Raw genomic sequence first — 18,701 nt, 5'->3', positions numbered from 1 at the left:
TTTCGGTGCACTTACTTATGCAGCTACTACGAGAAGAGCAATGAAACGGAGGCGGATGCAACCACACCGCAGGTGGTCGAAACGAAGAGCACCGAGTTCAAGCTGGAACCGGTGGAACCACTGTTGCCTGGACGTCGCTACCAGATCGAGGTGCAAGCGCTCTCCAATGGCATCAGCTCGAATGCAAGCATTTTGCATCGCAACACTCGCCCCTCGGCGCCCATCATCCAGGAGCTGCGGAGCATCTCGCAAGGCTTGAACATCAGTTGGCGCAGCGATGTGAACTCCAGGCAGGATCGATACGAGGTGCACTATCAACGCAACGGCACCAACGAGGAGCGCACCATCAGCACCAATCACACCAGTCTCATCATCAAGTATTTGCATCCCGGATCCGGCTACGAGGTCAAGGTCTATGCCATCAGCCACGATGTGCGCAGCGAGCCGCACTCTTACTTCCAGGCAGTCTGTAAGTATAAATAACTGAGATGGGAAACCACATTTGATATAACTATTTAATTATAAAACTTATCAATCATCTGAGTCTGTTGGTCATCACAATACATTGTGATACATTAGAATGCATATGAACTAATTTTGTATGTAGAACTGAATGAGAGATTGACGTAATGATTGATCATTTGATTGATGATGATCGAAGATTGATTGACTGATTGACACACTAATTTTTTGTGTTGAGATAAATGAAAGATTGAATTTGACTCATTGATTGACTGATTGATGCACTAGTTTTATCTGTAAAACTGAATGAGAAATTGAGAAATTATGATTGATCATTTGATTGATAATGATTGAAGATTGATTGACTGATTGACACTAAATTTTTGTGATGAGCTGAATGACAGATTAAATTTGCTGGTTTCAGATTGATTGACTGATTGTATGTTGAGCTGAACGAGTGATTGACATTGCGAAGACTTTGCTTATATATTAGAATGCTGAGTGCTCTTTAATTCGATAATATCAAAATGTTTCAAAGTGTTTTACAAGATTGATTCAGTTTTAAAATAAGTGAAACGATTTCGCTTTGATTGACAGTAAATCCACTCACTCATTCTTATAACTTATCAATATGATGCATCAATCGTTGTGTCAATCTAGTTTCATAAGTTTAAACTCATCAATCAAATTGATTGATATTAAAAGTGTTAACAAACTCAGCGATGAATCGAGGATTAAAGCTTTAATTTCAACTGTGTGACCAACTTCAGTTGATCAATCGTTTTGCTAAGAAGCTCTCTTCAACTGTCATTTAATTTCAATCATACTCGTCATAATCAATAATGATTTATTGACATTTCCTTGTAACTCAAATCAATCATAAAGTTTTTAATAGCAAGCACTCTTAAAATTTCTTTCTTTACTTTACTTGCTATGATTGACAGATAAAGTTCAGAAATTGTGTAATAGCTAAAATTAACTTTTTAATGAATGAGAGTAAGTTCATCTTCTTCAAAGTGAACCTTCTTCAGTTGCTTTCAATCACTCCCTTTTTTTGTAGTTCAATAGCTAAAATTACTTTTTAATGCTCAAGCATAGTTTCTTCTTCCTAACGAACTCTCTTTAGCTGCCTTCAATCACTCGTATCCACTCACTCCAATCAATCTCTCCTTATTTTTTTATTACTTTTTAATGCTCAAGCATAGTTTCTTCTTCCTAGCCAACTCTCTTTAGTTGCCTTCAATCACTCGCGTCCATTTACCAATCAATCTCTCCTTATTTGTTCATTACTTTTTAATGATCAAGCATAGTTTCTTCTTCCTAGCGAACTCTCTTTAGTTGCCTTCAATCACTCGCGTCCATTTACCAATCAATCTCTCCTTATTTTTTCATTACTTTTTAATGATCAAGCATAGTTTCTACTTCCTAGCAAACTCTCTTTAGTTGCCTTCAATCACTCGTGTCCACTCACCAATCAATCTCTCCTTATTTTTTCATTACTTTTTAATGATCAAGCATAGTTTCTTCTTCCTAACGAACTCTCTTTAGCTGCCTTCAATCACTCGTGTCCACTCACTCCAATCAATCTCTCCTTATTTTTTCATTACTTTTTAATGCTCAAGCATAGTTTCTTCTTCCTAGCAAACTCTCTTTAGCTGCCTTCAATCACTCGTGTCCACTCACTCCAATCAATCTCTCCTTATTTTTTCATTACTTTTTAATGCTCAAGCATAGTTTCTTCTTCCTAGCCAACTCTCTTTAGTTGCCTTCAATCACTCGCGTCCATTTACCAATCAATCTCTCCTTATTTTTTCATTACTTTTTAATGCTCAAGCATAGTTTCTTCTTCCTAACGAACTCTCTTTAGCTGCCTTCAATCACTCGTGTCCACTCACTCCAATCAATCTCTCCTTATTTTTTCTTTACTTTTTAATGCTCAAGCATAGTTTCTTCTTCCTAGCCAACTCTCTTTAGCTGCCTTCAATCACTCGTGTCCACTCACTCCAATCAATCTCTCCTTATTTTTTCTTTACTTTTTAATGCTCAAGCATAGTTTCTTCTTCCTAACGAACTCTCTTTAGCTGCCTTCAATCACTCTTGCCCCACTCACCAATCAATCTCTCCTTATTTTTTCAGTTCCAAAACCGCCGCGCAACCTCACCCAGCAGACAGTGAACACGAACCTGGTGCTGCTCCATTGGCAGCCACCGGAGGGCAGCGATTACAGCGAGTACGCGGTGCGCTATCGCACAGCAGCCTCGCCTTGGCAGCGTCTGGTCAACGTACATGAGCCGCAGGCACGTATCGAGGATATGCATTATGGAGAACGCTATCTCGTCCAGGTGAACACCGTGAGCTTTGGCGTCGAGAGTCCGTCGCCACTGGAGCTCAACATCACAATGCCACCGCAGCCAGTGTCGAATGTGGTTCCTCTAGTGGACTCTCGCAATCTGACTCTCGAATGGCCCCGACCCGATGGCCATGTCGACTACTACACCATCAAATGGTGGGCCACCGATGCACCGCAGCAGCTCGAATACAAAAACGTGTCGCAGCAGCCCGAAGAACGTGAGTATTCGATCATTAACCATCAGAAAAGAAAACAAAAACAACAATGATTATTTATTGAGGCATAGATCGAAATGATTTAGAATACTGCGCAATTATCTATCATTGGCATTAAAGTGCACATAAATTTAACACATTGCACATTAAACATAATTGCATAAAGTTGCATTGAAATGCAGTGTACTTATTGTAAATATTTTAAATTAAGTGCAATGCACACTTGGCATTATTGTTGGCCAATGCGATGTGATTTAGAATACTATGCAATTATCTATGTACATTACATGAAATTGCATTTAAGTGCAATGTACACTTGCAATTATTATTAAGCTAAAAATACGAAATATTTCAAAGATTTAAAAGCATCTGATTTTATAATTTGTACTGACTTTTTGGGCTTAGCACAAACAAAATCATGTTGTTTACTTTAATTGCACTTGCAGATAAATGCCACTTGAAGTTATTTGCTATAGCAGAAAAACATCTCGCATAAAAAGATAATCTTTTTATACCCGCTACCCATAGGGTAGAAGGGTATTATAACTTTATGCCGGCAGGAAATGTACGTAACAGGTAGAAGGAGGCATCGCTGACCCTATAAAGTATATTTATTCTTGATCAGCGTCAACAGCCGAGACGATCTAGCCATGTCCGTCTGTCCGTCCGTCCGTGTGAAACACTGGATCTCAGAGACTATAAGAGATAGAGCTATAATTTTTGTTCGACAGCATTTGTTATGTTTCCACGCAGATCAAGTTTGTTTCATATTTTTGTCATGCCCACTTCCGCCCCGCTAATCAAAAAAATCGAAAATCAAGCGCAATTTTAAAGCTAGAGTTTCGAATTTTGGTATATACAATAATTACTATAGTAGTTATGATTCCTGAAAATTTGGTTGCGATCAGATAATTGTGGAAGTTATTAAAGAAATATTTTTGTATGGGCAAAAACGCCTACTTACTAGGAGTCTTAGTTGCTTTGGCTGACAATCTGGTATATTGCGCCGTATATGGTATATTTTGAATGCGTTACTATATAAACATACCAAATTGGTATATTGGTATATTTTTAATATTTTTGCAGTATATTCGGTATATTTTGAAAATGATACCGCAATATTTTGCCTTTATTAAAAGTGGGTAGCGGGTATCTCACAGTCGAGCACACTCGACTGTAACTTTCTTACTTGTTTAAAAGATAATTTTCATAATATAACTCTCGCTCTCTTCCGTTTCTCCCCATACACCATACACAGTGAGTGCAAGCAGTGTGCGCATACCGATCGAGGAGCTGTCACCGGGTCGTCAATACAAATTCGAAGTTCAGGCCAGCTCCAATGGCATACGCTCGGGTATTACGCATCTGTCGACGCGCACCATGCCGCTGATACAATCGGATGTGTTCATCTCGAATGCCCAAGACGAGATGGAGGACAACGAATCCCCTGTGACGACGTCGCAAACAAGCCAAGGAGAGCAGAGCAACAGCATTACGCTGAACTACACGCCGACGCCAGCGTCGAGCACACGCTTCGATATCTATCGCTTTTCGCTCGGCGATCCGCTGATCAAGGACAAGGAGAAGCTGGCCAACGACACCGAACGCAAGCTGAGCTTTACTGGCTTAACGCCCGGACGTCTGTACAACATCACCGTGTGGACGGTGAGCGGCGGTGTTGCCAGCTTACCCATCCAACGATTGTATCGACTGCATCCGCTGGCGATCGGTGCTCTGCAGGCGACCAAGCTCGAGGCTCGCGAGATCACGCTGAAGTGGACGCCACCCGCGGGTGAATACACGGACTTTGAGCTTCAATACCTGAGTGCGGACGAGGAAGCACCGCAACTGCTGCAGAACGTCACGACACAGACGCAATTGACGCTGCAACGTCTGCAGCCGTATCACAACTACACGTTCACCGTCTCGGTGCGCGCCGGCAGCGATGCGGCAATGATGCGGACCAGCGCTCCCATCTCGGCCAGCTATCAGACGCTGCCCGCACCGCCGGGACGTGTGGATTACTTCCAGCCAACGGACGTGCAGCCCGGCGAAATCACATTCGAGTGGCTGCTGTCGCCGCAGGAGCAACATGGGGCCATCGAACACTTTCGCATCACCTGCGAGAATGTCGACGATGCCCTCGACACACTGAGCTACGAGTTGCCCCCGAATGCGACATTGGCACGCATCGAACACCTCGTGCCGGGAAATACGTACGTCTTTCGCATACAAGCCAAGTCGGCGCTGCAGTTGGGCTACGGCGCTGAACGGGAGCATCGCCAGCAGATGCCGATCCTCGCTCCTCCGATGCCAGCGGCTCACATTATGCCCATCGAAGTGAGTCGCAGCAGTTCAACGATTCAGATACGCTTCAGGCAGAATTACTTCTCGAATGCGCACGGTTTGGTGCGTTGGTATACGATCATTGTGGCCGAGGATGTGGGCAAGAATGCCTCCGGGTTGGAGATGCCCAGCTGGCGGGATGTCCAATCGTATACGGTGTGGCTGCCGTATCAGGCCATTGAACCCTACAATCCGTTTGCCAACCGCAACGGTAGTACCGGTAGTTTGGGTGTCGAGGACTTTATCATTGGCAGCGATAGTTGCGAGAAGCGAACCATTGGCTACTGCAACGGACCGCTGAAGTCGGCGACGACGTATCGCATCAAGGTGCGCGCCTTCACCGAGGAGAACAAGTTCACGGACACCGCGTACAGTGAACCGATCACAACGGATCGTGACGATGTCCTCTGGCTTGCCGGACTGCTGGCGATGGCGTTGTTCGTCGTCTGTCTGGTGGTTGTCATCGGTTACTATCGCTATCGGTGCAACAGCATGCGACGTGCCACGAACAAATCGACCCGGATGCAGGATGAATTGACCGCACTTCCGGAGGGTTACATTGAACCCAATCGTCCCATTCATGTTAAGGACTTTGCGGAGCATTATCGGTTAATGTCCGCGGATTCGGATTTTCGCTTCAGCGAGGAGTTTGAGGATCTCAAGAATGTGGGACGCGATCAGGCGTGCAGCTTTGCTGATCTTCCTTGCAATCGGCCAAAGAATCGTTTCACCAACATTCTGCCCTACGATCATTCGCGTTTCAAGCTGCAGCCGGTCGACGATGACGATGGCTCCGATTACATCAATGCCAACTATATGCCCGGGCATAATTCACCGCGTGAATTCATTGTCACCCAGGGACCGTTGCACTCGACCCGCGAGGAGTTCTGGCGCATGTGCTGGGAGAGCAACTCAAGGGCCATTGTGATGCTGACGCGTTGCTTTGAGAAGGGGCGTGAGAAGTGCGATCAGTATTGGCCCATCGATCCGGTGCCCATCTTCTATGGCGACATCAAGGTGCAGCTGATGACGAATACGCACTTCCTCGACTGGTCCATAGCCGAGTTTATGGTGTCAAGGGTAAGTTTTGGGGAAATAATGTTCGGAAGGAAGTACAACGGCGAGTGCAGGAAGAAGAGAAGTCATAAAAAGATGAGAAATTAAATGAAATGAAAGGCAAAAGAAATGTGCTGAGAAATAGTTCTGACCGAGGGAAGAGAGAGAGATAAGAGTGAGCAAAAGAAATTTGTAGAGAGGATTGTTAAGTGTCATGTTAAAAGAAAAGAAAGTAGCATTTAGAAAAGCTAAGTAAAGGAATTATAGAATTCAATAACGCGACAGGAGCGAGAAGCCAAAAAGTGAAGCAAGAAGTTCTTAGAAAACTCATAAAAATAAGTAAAGGCAAATGAAAAACAAAAAGAAACAGTTGTCACAAAAAGAAGAGAGAGAAGTTCCTAGAGAAGTACAACAGCGAATGTGAGCAACAGTTTATAGAAAAGCAAGAAAGGCTTTTTAAGAGAAGATTAGCAAAAGAATTATAAAATTCAATACCAGAAGTTCTCCGTGAAGACATCAAAATATGTGAGATGAAGTGAAATGCAAGGGAAAATATAAGAGAAACAGTTGTGACTAAATCTTGGAGAAACCAGAAGTTCGTAGAGAGAAGTCCAATGACGAGTACTGGAAGGAAAGTAAGCAAGTGAAATTTGAGAAACAATTTAGGATTTACTATATACAGAAGTGAAGAATGAAAGACATAAAATTGAATAACGAGAAGTTCATTTAAAGTACAAGAGAAAAGCGAGAAGAGACAAGTTTTTAAAGTACAATAGCAAATGTTGAGCCAAACAATAAATGAGTAAAGCACTTGGGGGAAGTAGACAGAAAACTTACATAGAAGTAGTGAATGGAAAATACAAAATTAAGGACAAATTCTTAAGAGAAACAAGCAGCTATAAGAAAAGCGAGATAATTTCTAGAGAAGTGCATTAAGGAATGTTAAAACGTTTAAAGGAAGTTAGACAGAAAACTTTTATGCGAATAGTGAATGGAAAATGCAAAATTGGATAAGAAAAAGTTTTAGCAATAAGCAGTAAAAAGAGAAGCGAGAAAGAGAATCTACAGAAGTGCGATGACGAGTGGTGATAGAAGAGTATACAATAAACACCAGATGTGAGAATTAAAGAAAGACAATGAAGTACGGAATGTCAGAAGAAAAAGAAGTTGCTGGATTGTACAAGAGAGAAGCAAACAGGGAAGCAACTTTTACAGTGCCAAGCAAATAAATTGCAATGCTATTAATAAAAGATTAAAGGTGCTGAAGAGTGCGAAGAAAGTGTAAATGATTGTGTTAAAAAAAGTGAAGTGTTACCAGACATTTAAACAAAATGAAGTGAGAAAGAAGTAAACAAAGTGAGAACTTAGGAAATTGATTAGATTGAAGAGAGAAGTGCAATGGGATTGATTGATTAGCTTTGAAGTTGAACTTCTGCTAAGTAAATATCTTTCCAAGTTTTTATTCCTACGTTTTAAATGATATTTATTTATTTATAATTAAAATTACGGATAACACTCTGACTAAAGCGGTGTACTTATTTGTATAGTTACGTTTTAATATCTTAAAATAAAATTCTCTTTTAAGAACTGCGAATCGCGGATCATGCGTCACTTTCACTTCACCACCTGGCCGGACTTTGGAGTCCCAGAGCCTCCGCAGTCGCTGGTGAGATTTGTGCGGGCATTCAGGGATCGCATTGGCACCGATATGCGACCCATTATCGTCCACTGCAGCGCTGGAGTCGGCAGATCGGGCACGTTTATAGCCCTCGATCGAATACTGCAGCACATCAACAAGTCCGACTATGTGGACATATTTGGCATTGTGTTTGCCATGCGCAAAGGTAAGAGTAAAGTTAAAGAATAACTTTTATTTGAACTTGATTTAAAATCTGTTTTCTCTTTCCTTAGAACGTGTTTTTATGGTGCAAACGGAGCAGCAATATGTGTGCATACATCAATGCCTGTTGGCGGTGCTCGAGGGCAAGGAGTATCTGTTAGCCGAGTCGCATGAGCTGCACGAGAACGATGGCTACGAGGGTGAGTAGATCGCAAGATCGAACGAAGAAGAAGAAGAAGATCGCAGTCGGATAAAGTCGAAATCAAAACTAGTTGAAGAGAAACAAACGCTTACTGCCTCCTTAAGTCTCTGCTATCCACCCACAACTTCCAAGTTGAAATGTGTGTTTCTTGACTAACACTCACACACACACACTCTACTAACACACTGAGAAAAGCTTCAACAACATTCAAATTCTAATGGCTGCGGTGTCTTATTAAATGTGTTTTTTTTTTCTCTCTTACTGTCAGCGATTCAAATTTAACCACTAACCAAACAATTTGTGATAATTTAATGATTTTCTTCTCTCTTTTTACACTCTACACACACACACTACACTTTACTACCACACACACACACACACTCATACCAACTGTAAATCAAAAACACACACAATTAACCAAACACACACACACACACACACACACTGCTCAACTGCTGCAACAACTGCGCGTCATCAATTTAAATCGAAATCGAAACGAAAAAAACAATGTTTTGCAAACTCTCGAATTCAGTGACTAAAATTTACTTAGAACGCTGCAAGGCGACGCCGCCCACATTGCAAGCCACGCCCATGCGCGCCTCAATCGCGCTGGCCGAGGAGCTGGACAGGGAACTGGAGCTGCAATTGGAATTGGAGCAGGACATCGATGAAGACATAGACGAAGACGACGATGAGGATGAGGATGATGTTGATGATGATCAGCAGCCGTTGAATAATGAGACAACGGCAACGCTGTCAACGGGCAGCAGCAGCAACAGCAACAGTCAGGAGCAGCTGCCACAGCAGCAACCAGAGCAGCAGCAGCAGCAACAGCAAGCAGATAACATTTGCACTAGCACTCAAACAGACACTGACACTGAGGATGAGGATGGTGATGGTATTGATAAGAGTCCGCTTTTAGGTTTGTACCACAAACAACAACAACAACAACAACAATACAAACAAACGAGCAAAAGTGCACTGCAACCACAGAACCAACCACAGAAGCAACCAAAAAGAGAACAACCAACAACCAACTCGAATGTTTCCGAGTTATATTTGTCTTTACTTTTTTTTTATTACTAACTTTTGGCAGTTGGCATTAAAGCAATCCCCAAACCTACTTACTTACTCACTGTACCTGTAACTAGTTAACTTTTTGTGTAGTTAATAGTAGTGATTAACCACGCCCCCATCTAATACGCTTGCTTTTGAAACTAACTCGACGCTTGGCAAAAAATTTAGTTCCCTGCAACATGTGTGTAGATATTTGAGTTATAGATTAAGTTGAATGCAAATATCGAAAGTTATATTCATGTAATAATAAAGAGAAATATTCCCCATTTGATTCACAGATGACGAAGGCATTGCTGAAACAGGCATCTGAGCGAGCGAGATGGCAACACACAAAGCAACAGAGTGAGATCGCAAATCGAGAATCGAGAAAATGAGATCGAAAGAGAGAGACAGCGAGAGCTGGAGGAAGTTGTGCTGTTTGCTGCTGATATTTATATATATATACATATAATTGTTAAGCTTGTAGTATATGCACACATATATATATATACATAACATATATCGACTATATATTTATATATGTATATAATTTTTGTATGTAAAAAATCTGCCTGTGATGTGCTGGATGTGATTTGTCTATTATTGCATTGGCAATGCACGCTGCAAGAAAAATGAAAAAGAAAAAAGAAATTAGAAAAGAAAAACACACACAAAATAACAGCCACAAGAGTCGCGTCGAGAATCCCCTGACCCCTGACCCCTGACCACACCCCCTTTAGTATATTGCCATAGTTAGCATCCCCTCCTCTAAGTCCCACCTCACCTCACAATTCCCGAAAAAAAGTCGCGCGTGCAATCGCCAAATTAGACCAAACAAACAGAGCGTAATCTTAAGTTTCAGGTAATATTTAGCATTATACTACACTAATTACTATATTTTACAATATAAAACACACACACACACACACATGCGAATATACATTATACGAAATATGTATTATCCTATGCCTAAAATTAATCAGTTCTTTTTTTTTTTGCTCCTAGATGTTAACTTAATATAAATGTACTTATTTTTTCCGTTTTTTTTTTTATTTGTTTGTCTCTTTTATTGTAAATGTCGTGTGCAAATAATGTTTATATACAAGTCTTTTTGTATTTATATATACTATATACTATATAATAATTATATTGTATTGTTTTAGATTTCCATTTGTAAATTTAATCTTTTTGGTTTAATTTTAATTGCATTTGTTGCTGTTGTTGTCGTTGTTGTTTAAGGCTTATTGTCTTTGAGCTACTGTTGAATAATCTTTCATTTTGCCATATGATCAATCAAATCATTAATCGAAATCTCATTTATAGAGTGAGTGCAATATTCTGTGTAGCAACGACAACATCAGCAATAATAACTCAAGATATCCACTTCAATTTTATATAGCATTTATGAAAACAAATGAAAAATACACACACACAACAATAACAACAAAGTGCAACAACAAAAACGAAAAAGAAGACAGTAAATATTATAAATGAAAAATTCAAACAATTTTTTTATTTTACTATGCATATCTCCAAAGAAATGCTTAAGGAACTAGTGAGGATCTCTTTTTTTGTAATCAGTATCGATTTGCATTCAAAAATTTGAATTATTCCTGACAAAAAAATTTCCGAAATATTTTAAGGCGAAAATATGGAAAATGGCCAAAAATTTCAAAAATCCGCTGTATCTCGGTCATTTAAAGGAAGATCGTGACGTCCTTTGGCACATGGATTACTCTTTTGAAAACTAAACGATTGGTGTGCTCAAAAGGACGAATATCCTTACAGGACCCGAGATAAAAGAACCTTTTTGTTCACAGAAAATTGCGTATATCTCGGCTATATCCTGTCTGATCCTTGCGGGTCTTGTGTCAAACGAAATCCTTTGATGAGAGCTATCTTCGAGCCAAAGGACATTTAAATCGTCCTTGTGGTTCTTAAGATATCCTGCAATTTATGATTTTCGCATGGTTTCTTTGGGCTCAGGACTGAAAAATTACAAGTGTTGGATTCTTAGATGACCTCATGTTTTTTTAATGCCCATCGATAGAGTTGATCCTTGCGAATCTAGCAATGTGTGTCCTTTGAAAATCCGGCAGGATATGGCCGAGATATAGCATGTTTTCTAAAAAATAAAATGTTTGCACCCTCAAAGTATGCAATAGAAAATGAAAAACATTTGGCGTCAATTTCAAATTCTTAATTTGAATATAACCAACCAGAACGGAAATGAAGGACGATCGTAATGTCCTTTGGTATAAGGATTGTATTTACGAATGCACTCTAATTGGTGTTCTTAAAAGGACGAAAGTCCTTACAGTACTCGAGATATAAAGTTTAAATAAAATAGCGTATATCTCGGTCATATCCTTTTTGATCCTTGTGAGTCCTGTCTCAATCGAGGCATATTCGTGAGGACTATTATCCTGCCAATTTTGATCCTGATCGTCCTTGTGGTTCTCGAGTTATCCTGAAGTTTATAATTTTCGTATATTTCACTTTTCCAACGGAACTAGAAAATCTTAAATGTTGAATGCCAATCGATAGATTTGATCCTTGCGATCCTGAAAATATATGTCCGCTGAAAATCCGGCAGAATATGGCCGAGATATAGCACTTTTTCGAAAAAAGGCCCTGTTCGCACCCTCAAAGTATGCTACAAAATTTTAATATTTTTGCGTGCGAATTTGAAATTTATAACTAAACGACAGAAGAAACTCAAATCAGTTAAAGTTTAAAACTAATTGGATGTTGTTGGCTACTTCATGAAAAGTGTTTAAACAGCGAGTAGAATACCAAACGAACATAAATCAATAGCATGAGGAAACGCCTGGAGTTAAAATGCTCCTCGGGAATGTAGATTGTTGAAGCAGCCGTGAACGGCTAAAAATTGCCAGCTCAGCAAGAGAAATACCAGGCGAACAGAAATCGGCAGTAGGCAAACATGTGCTTGTTTTGTAGCGCCATCTATTGCTCGATGCTGGAATTAAATTTTACAGTAGCGCCATCTATCGACCTAGGCGACAGCAGTAGGCAAACATGTGCTTGTTTTGTGGCGCCATCTATTGCTCGTTGCTAGCGCCATCTATGGACATATCTCGCAAACAAAATTTGAATTGGCGCACCCTCAAAGTATGCTACATGAAATGAAATATTTTTGCACTAAACAGCGCGCGCCAATTTTAAATTGGAATGCCTTGTTTGGCATATCTCGGTCAAATCTTAATGGATCTTGTGGGGACTTACCTTTTTGAAATCAGGATAGCTAGCTCTATTGACTGGCACTTATGATTTTGATTGTCCTTGTGATTCTCAAGTTATCTTGGAATTTATGATTTTCGTATTTTTTTACTTGGCCAATAAAACTAAAGAATTTCAATGTTGAATGTCAACCAATGGAGCTCATCTTTGTGATCCTGGCAATATGCGTCCTTTGAAAATTCGGCAGGATATGGCCGAGATATAGCAAAATTTTTTTAAAAAATAATTATGCAATAAAAAATTAAAGTTTCCTTGACCGCCAATTTCAAATTTGAAAATTGAAAGTTTTTTTCTAGTTACATTTATTTACTAATTTAACTACAACAGCCATCAAAACACATTTGGGAAAAACTTATTCGGGTCAAACCTCATACCCATAAAGTAACCGACAAAAAAAAAAACAAATCCATTTAAATTCAAAAACAATTTTCTTTCTATAATAATTCATTTTTAATTTCCTCTTTATCATCTGAGTTCATTATTCGGCATCAGTCTGCAAGTTTACCAGAATGTGTGGCATTTTTGACGCTGAAAATAAAAGAGATTTATTATTTATTATTACTAGATTTACAATATTTCATCGTACTTAACTTATAAAAAAGACTCTTAGTTAATTTTTTTTCAAAAATCCAAAACGAATCTAATAATAAGTAAATACAATCAAAATGAAATAAATATATTTATTTATATTTATTTGTTCATTTCTTGTTTGTGTATTTTCAGGATCTATAAAACGAGTTGCAGGACATTCTCTTCGCCTGCTAGATGCTGTCTCTCGAGTTGAGTTTTGTTTAGTAATATTCGTCCTATCGCATCCTTATTCTTATCTAGTTCAAGTCTTTTATATAGCATCTACTTCTTGACGTATATATATTTGATCAGTTAGTCTCTACTCACACCTTGAACTATAATTACGGCCAGAATAATTGTAAAGTTAAAAGCCAATACCACAAAAATCCACTTTTTTCCTTCGTTCTCTGGTTGCATTTTCAATATAACACATTCGTTGTAGTTCGACGCAGCCATCACAAATGTTATTAAATTTAAATTGACAAAACTTGATTTCTAGTCCGAACGAGTTTTTACTACTGATTGAAAATGAATCTCTGGCAAGATTTGACATCTTTAATAAAGATGTGCCTACTTTGTAATCCAATTTTGAGCATTATCTGATACAAATCGTATATGCACAGAGTTGTGAGACAAGTTGAATATTAATTGACTGCCTACATATTTGCTAGGTTTTATTTTTGGCAGAACTTGAAGTTTGACATAGAGAACATAGAGACTTCCTACTATATATCTCATAATTTATATTTATACAGTACAATTTTGTTGAAATTCATTGGAATATTTGCAAATTTACATCAATAGAAACTCGACTCCAATGAGCTTCAATAATAATAAAATACTGAACAATGCGGATGAAATAAGCTGTGACAATATTTTTTGGGCATAAACATTATTTTAAATGAATGTCTAACAAACATTACACAAACAGTCTGCCCATTAAAGTTATGTCTAAATTGCTTTGCCCTTCAGATGCATTTGGTCTGAGTAAAGTATAAGTTTCTTAACATGAAATTTCGATAAACAGTCTAAAACATAATGCAAGTCAAGTTACATTTTATATTGAAAAGAAAATGTAAAATTTGAATATTGCTTTTCGATTCAACATTAACACTGCATTTGAGTTGACGGTTTTCGACGCACCATTTGCATGACGGCGCCACTGAGCAACGCAGTGCTCCTCCGAACAAAGCAGTGCTCCTCAAAGCTAAGCAGTGCTCCTCAGAGCAAAGCAGTGCTTCTCAGAGTAAAGCAGTGGGTTATGTGAACATTGCCAAAAAAAAAGAAAACAGAAAGAAACGTTGTGCTAACATTTATCGATTAACGATTGGCACGCATTTAAAATTTAAATGCAGTGATGCGGTTGCTGTTGCAGTTGTTGTGTTGTTTGTGGTGTTGAGAAAAGCATTTGAAAAATCTTAATAAGCTAGCTGCGCAAACCAAATACAGTGGAAATAATCTGGGCAATTATAAGGCTGCCAACTGATACCACAAACAGCGGAGTCCAAGTCGAAGTCGACTCTACAAGTTCCAAGGAAAAGCAGTAGCTGTGTGTCTGTGTGTGTGTGTGTGCTTGCGTGTTGTGTGTGCGGTGTGTGTGTGTGTGTGTGTGTGTGTGTGTATGCCGGCATTCGCCTAAACAAATAAAGCTCGGGACTAATTGCATTTGCACTTGTTGTGCGATATTTCTATGTTGAAATTTTATGGCCACGAGAGCGAGAGAGAGAGAGAGAGTGGAGGGAGATGAAGTGACTAGTCACGAATGCCAAATAGATTTTACTTCTCTCTCTCTCTCTCTCTCTCTCTCTTCTGCTCTCTCTCTTCCGTCTGTTAAAGGAAGACACGTCATTTGTCATTTATCTGCGGCCTTTTAGCGTTTGGCTTAATTGACTTCTTCAACAGTCTTTTTCACTCTTTCGTGCAGAAATTGTTTGTGGCCATCGAGACATGGCATAGAACATACTATATAGTATAGCAGAATGCCATAGCCATAGCCATAGCATAAACTATATACATACATGTATGTATGGCCAATACCAATTGGCCACAGCGCGGAACATTTAGCTTCATTACGTCAAACCATTTCAAGTCTGCGGCCATGGCGAGCGCACTGCAGAACCGTTTTAATTAGATGTAACCATAATAAATCAGCAGCAGTCGCAACAACAACTCATCACACACACACACACACACACGCACAGTCATGCTCTCTCTCTTCCTCCTCTCTCTCTCTCAGACACTCTCTGCGTGTGTGTGAAGCGTGAGCCCAGGACACTTTTTTTGTTCCCATAAACCACAAGACAAATGACGAGTGCAACTCCAAAACTAAACTACAACTAAAAGAAAAACAAGTAAGAAAGTTACAGTCGAGTGTGCTCGACTGTGAGATACCCGCTACCCATTTTTAATAAAGGCAAAATATTGCGGTATTATTTTCAAAGTATACCGAAAATACTAAAAAAAATAATAAAAAATATACCAAATGGTATATGTGGTATATCGATATAGTACCGCATTCAAAATATACCATGGACGGCTCAATATACCAGATTGTCAGCCAAAGCAACTCAGACCCCTAAAGAGTAGGGGTTTTTCCCCATACAAAAGTATTTCTTTAATAACTTCGACAATTTTTATCCTATCGCAACCAAATTTTCAGGAATCATAACTACTATAGTAATTATTGTATGTACCAAAATTCGCAACTCTAGCTTTAAAAATACGCTTGTTATTCGATTTTTATTTGATTTGCGGGGGCGGAAGTGGGCGTGGCAAAAATTTGAAACAAACTTGATCTGCGTGCAAACATAAAAAATGCTGTCGAGAAAAAATTATAGCTCTATCTCTTATAGTCTCTGAGATCCAGTGTTTCATACGGACGGACGGACAGACGGACATGGCTAGATCGTCTCGGCTGTTGACGCTGATCAAGTATATATACTTTATAGGATCGGAGATGCCTCCTTCTTCTTCCTTATAATACCCTTCTACCCTATGGGTAGCGGGTATAAAAAATGCGAAGTAGAAGTAGAAGCGAAAGAAGAAAAACAGCAACGAACAACAACAATAACAACAACACTTGTTGTCTGTGCATTGCATAATCACAGCAGCTGCACAACAGCTGAGCAACTGTTGAGCCACGCTGTCGAAATGAGCATTTGACATGCAAGGCGGCACTTTGATGCTCCTCACTCCTCATTCACTCAGCTTCTCTTCTCTTCTTTCCATCATATCACATCACATCGCATCATCAAAAAAAAATCTCCACAAGTCTAGAGTGCAAAGTGAGCTTTGGCTTAATACCCACTCTTTATATGTAGTTTATTTTAACATTTGATCGCCGAAGAATTGAGCAATTAAATTTGCATTTTTATGAACGAGAGACAAACAGCAAAGAAAAACTTGTAATATTATAATATTCTACATTTAATGTCCATAATTGATTTTGTCTTTATTCATATTTTCGCCTAACATCTTCTAACTATCCAATACTCTTCAAATATTAGCATAGCACATATCAAATCAAACATTTACGTTTGTCTTGTCTTCTTTTCCTTTTCCTTTTCTTCTTTTTCTTTTACTTATTTGCTGCTTCTCCAATGTCCTAAGTAATTCTATACTTATAACCAGAGGGGGATCGTCGAACGGTGTTTGCCTTCCGTTCCAATCATTTACCTTCCCAGGGCTCTTCCTCTTCCTCTATATTGTTGTTCTCGGTTCTCTACGACAAACAAAAAAAAGATTCCCTAATAAGCTAAATGTGTAATTTGCCTTGCGATCTGCCAACGAACTACAATATGTAATTTTTAATGAACAATAATTCGGATTGACAACAATAAATATATAAAAGTATAACATAAACATTAACAAAATATCAAAACGCGAATATGATTATAATAGATTATAACCTTAGGAAAACAAATTATTGTCAAATGTCAGAAATTCAAAACTGAATTAAATATTTCATTTCAATTGATGCTGAATGCTAAGGTCTCATCAAAAATAGTTGTAACAAACAATCGCAATTCAGAGTTGCTTTGTTTCTGTACCATATTCATTATTCAATAGTTCATTTAATTTAAAATTATTGTAATTTAAAATATTGTTCATAATTGAAAAGAAAAGTGCAAATTAAACCTGAACTCTTTGTTAAAGCTAAAACATACTATTTGCTTATAAACTTTCGTTTACTATTATTCTTACTAAACTTTATGCTTACTAAACGCAGAAACAATTCCACCTAACACAGTAGAAATATTTCATTTGAAATGCAAATTTTAAACAAATGTAACAAAAATCTCCTTCAGTATTACTTTGATCTGTTACAGATTAATTTTTCAATATTTCAAGAACTTCAGTTATATATTAGTATTTATTGTCAACTGTTCTCACAAAGTCCGTTCCGCCCAACTCAGCTTAAACTGTACCCAACTGCTGCCACACAAACAAACTGTGCCCAAAAAAAGTAAACAGTTAGCAATGCTCTCAAAACTGTTCCCAGCAAAATTTTCTAGCTGACAAGAGTGCTACAAATTGTTCCCAGCCAATGTTTCATTTAATTCAATTTTATTAAATTCAATTTTATTATTATCAACTGTTCTCACAAAGTCATTGCACTAAAACAGAAACAGACTTTAAACTGTACCCAAAATGTAAGCAGATTGCTCTCAACTGTTCCCAGCAAAGGTTGCTAACTCTGTAAGAGTTCTACAAACTGTTCCCAGCCAATATTTCATTTAATTCAATTTTATTATTATCAACTGTTCTCACAAAGTCAGTGCACTAAAACAGAAACAGACTTTAAACTGTACCCAAAATGTAATCAGCTTGCTCTCAACTGTTCCCAACAAAGATTGCTAACTCTGTAAGAGTTCTACGAACTGTTCTCAGCCAATATTTCATTTAACATAATTCAATTTTACTATTATCAACTGTTCTCACAAAGTCAGTGCACTAAAACAGAAACAGACTTGAAGCTGTACCCAAAATGTAAGCAGATTGCTCTCAACTGTTCCCAGCAAAGGTTGCTAACTCTGTAAGAGTTCTACAAACTGTTCCCAGCCAATATTTCATTTAATTCAATTTTATTATTATCAACTGTTCTCACAAAGCCATTGCACTAAAACAGAAACATACTTTAAACTGTACCCAAAATGTAATCAGCTTGCTCTCAACTGTTCCCAACAAAGGTTGCTAACTCTGTAAGAGTTCTACGAACTGTTCTCAGCCAATATTTCATTTAACATAATTCAATTTTACTATTATCAACTGTTCTCACAAAGTCAGTGCACTAAAACAGAAACAGACTTTAAACTGTACCCAAAATGTAATCAGCTTGCTCTC

General features: G+C 38.6%; 2 protein-coding genes across 12 annotated transcripts in view; one reads left to right on the top strand and one right to left on the bottom strand.

The window, feature by feature from the left end:
- The window catches only part of LOC132795315 (tyrosine-protein phosphatase 10D), a 33,009-nt gene extending 21,982 nt beyond the window's left edge, over window positions 1-11,027 (top strand). The window contains exons 6-12 of one of the 3 annotated variants that reach the window (XM_060805968.1): window positions 24-469; window positions 2,599-3,030; window positions 4,286-6,453; window positions 8,015-8,273; window positions 8,341-8,469; window positions 9,022-9,393; window positions 9,827-11,027. In XM_060805968.1, coding sequence (XP_060661951.1) covers window positions 24-469; window positions 2,599-3,030; window positions 4,286-6,453; window positions 8,015-8,273; window positions 8,341-8,469; window positions 9,022-9,393; window positions 9,827-9,858 — 3,838 coding nt within the window. In that variant the 3' untranslated portion in view covers window positions 9,859-11,027. Of the gene's footprint in view, window positions 1-23; window positions 470-2,598; window positions 3,031-4,285; window positions 6,454-8,014; window positions 8,274-8,340; window positions 8,470-9,003; window positions 9,394-9,826 lie in introns of all 3 variants that reach the window. The other 2 variants (XM_060805967.1, XM_060805969.1) reach the window with 2 other exon arrangements.
- A 2,054-nt stretch (window positions 11,028-13,081) lies between these two features.
- Window positions 13,082-18,701, bottom strand: part of LOC132795059 (uncharacterized) — a 202,433-nt gene continuing 196,813 nt past the window's right edge. For 4 of the 9 annotated variants that reach the window (XR_009633410.1, XR_009633412.1, XR_009633411.1 and 1 more), the window contains one exon: window positions 13,304-13,316. Coding sequence is in view for 5 of the 9 variants with exons in the window: in XM_060805478.1 (XP_060661461.1) it covers window positions 13,267-13,316 (50 nt within the window). In the remaining 4 variants the exon portion in view is untranslated. Of the gene's footprint in view, window positions 13,317-18,701 lie in introns of all 9 variants that reach the window. The other 5 variants (XM_060805478.1, XM_060805482.1, XM_060805481.1 and 2 more) reach the window with 3 other exon arrangements.

Source organism: Drosophila nasuta, chromosome X, assembly GCF_023558535.2.
Source record: "Drosophila nasuta strain 15112-1781.00 chromosome X, ASM2355853v1, whole genome shotgun sequence".
NCBI classification, from domain to species: Eukaryota; Metazoa; Arthropoda; class Insecta; order Diptera; family Drosophilidae; genus Drosophila; species Drosophila nasuta.
This window is presented reverse-complemented; position numbering and strand designations above follow the sequence as displayed.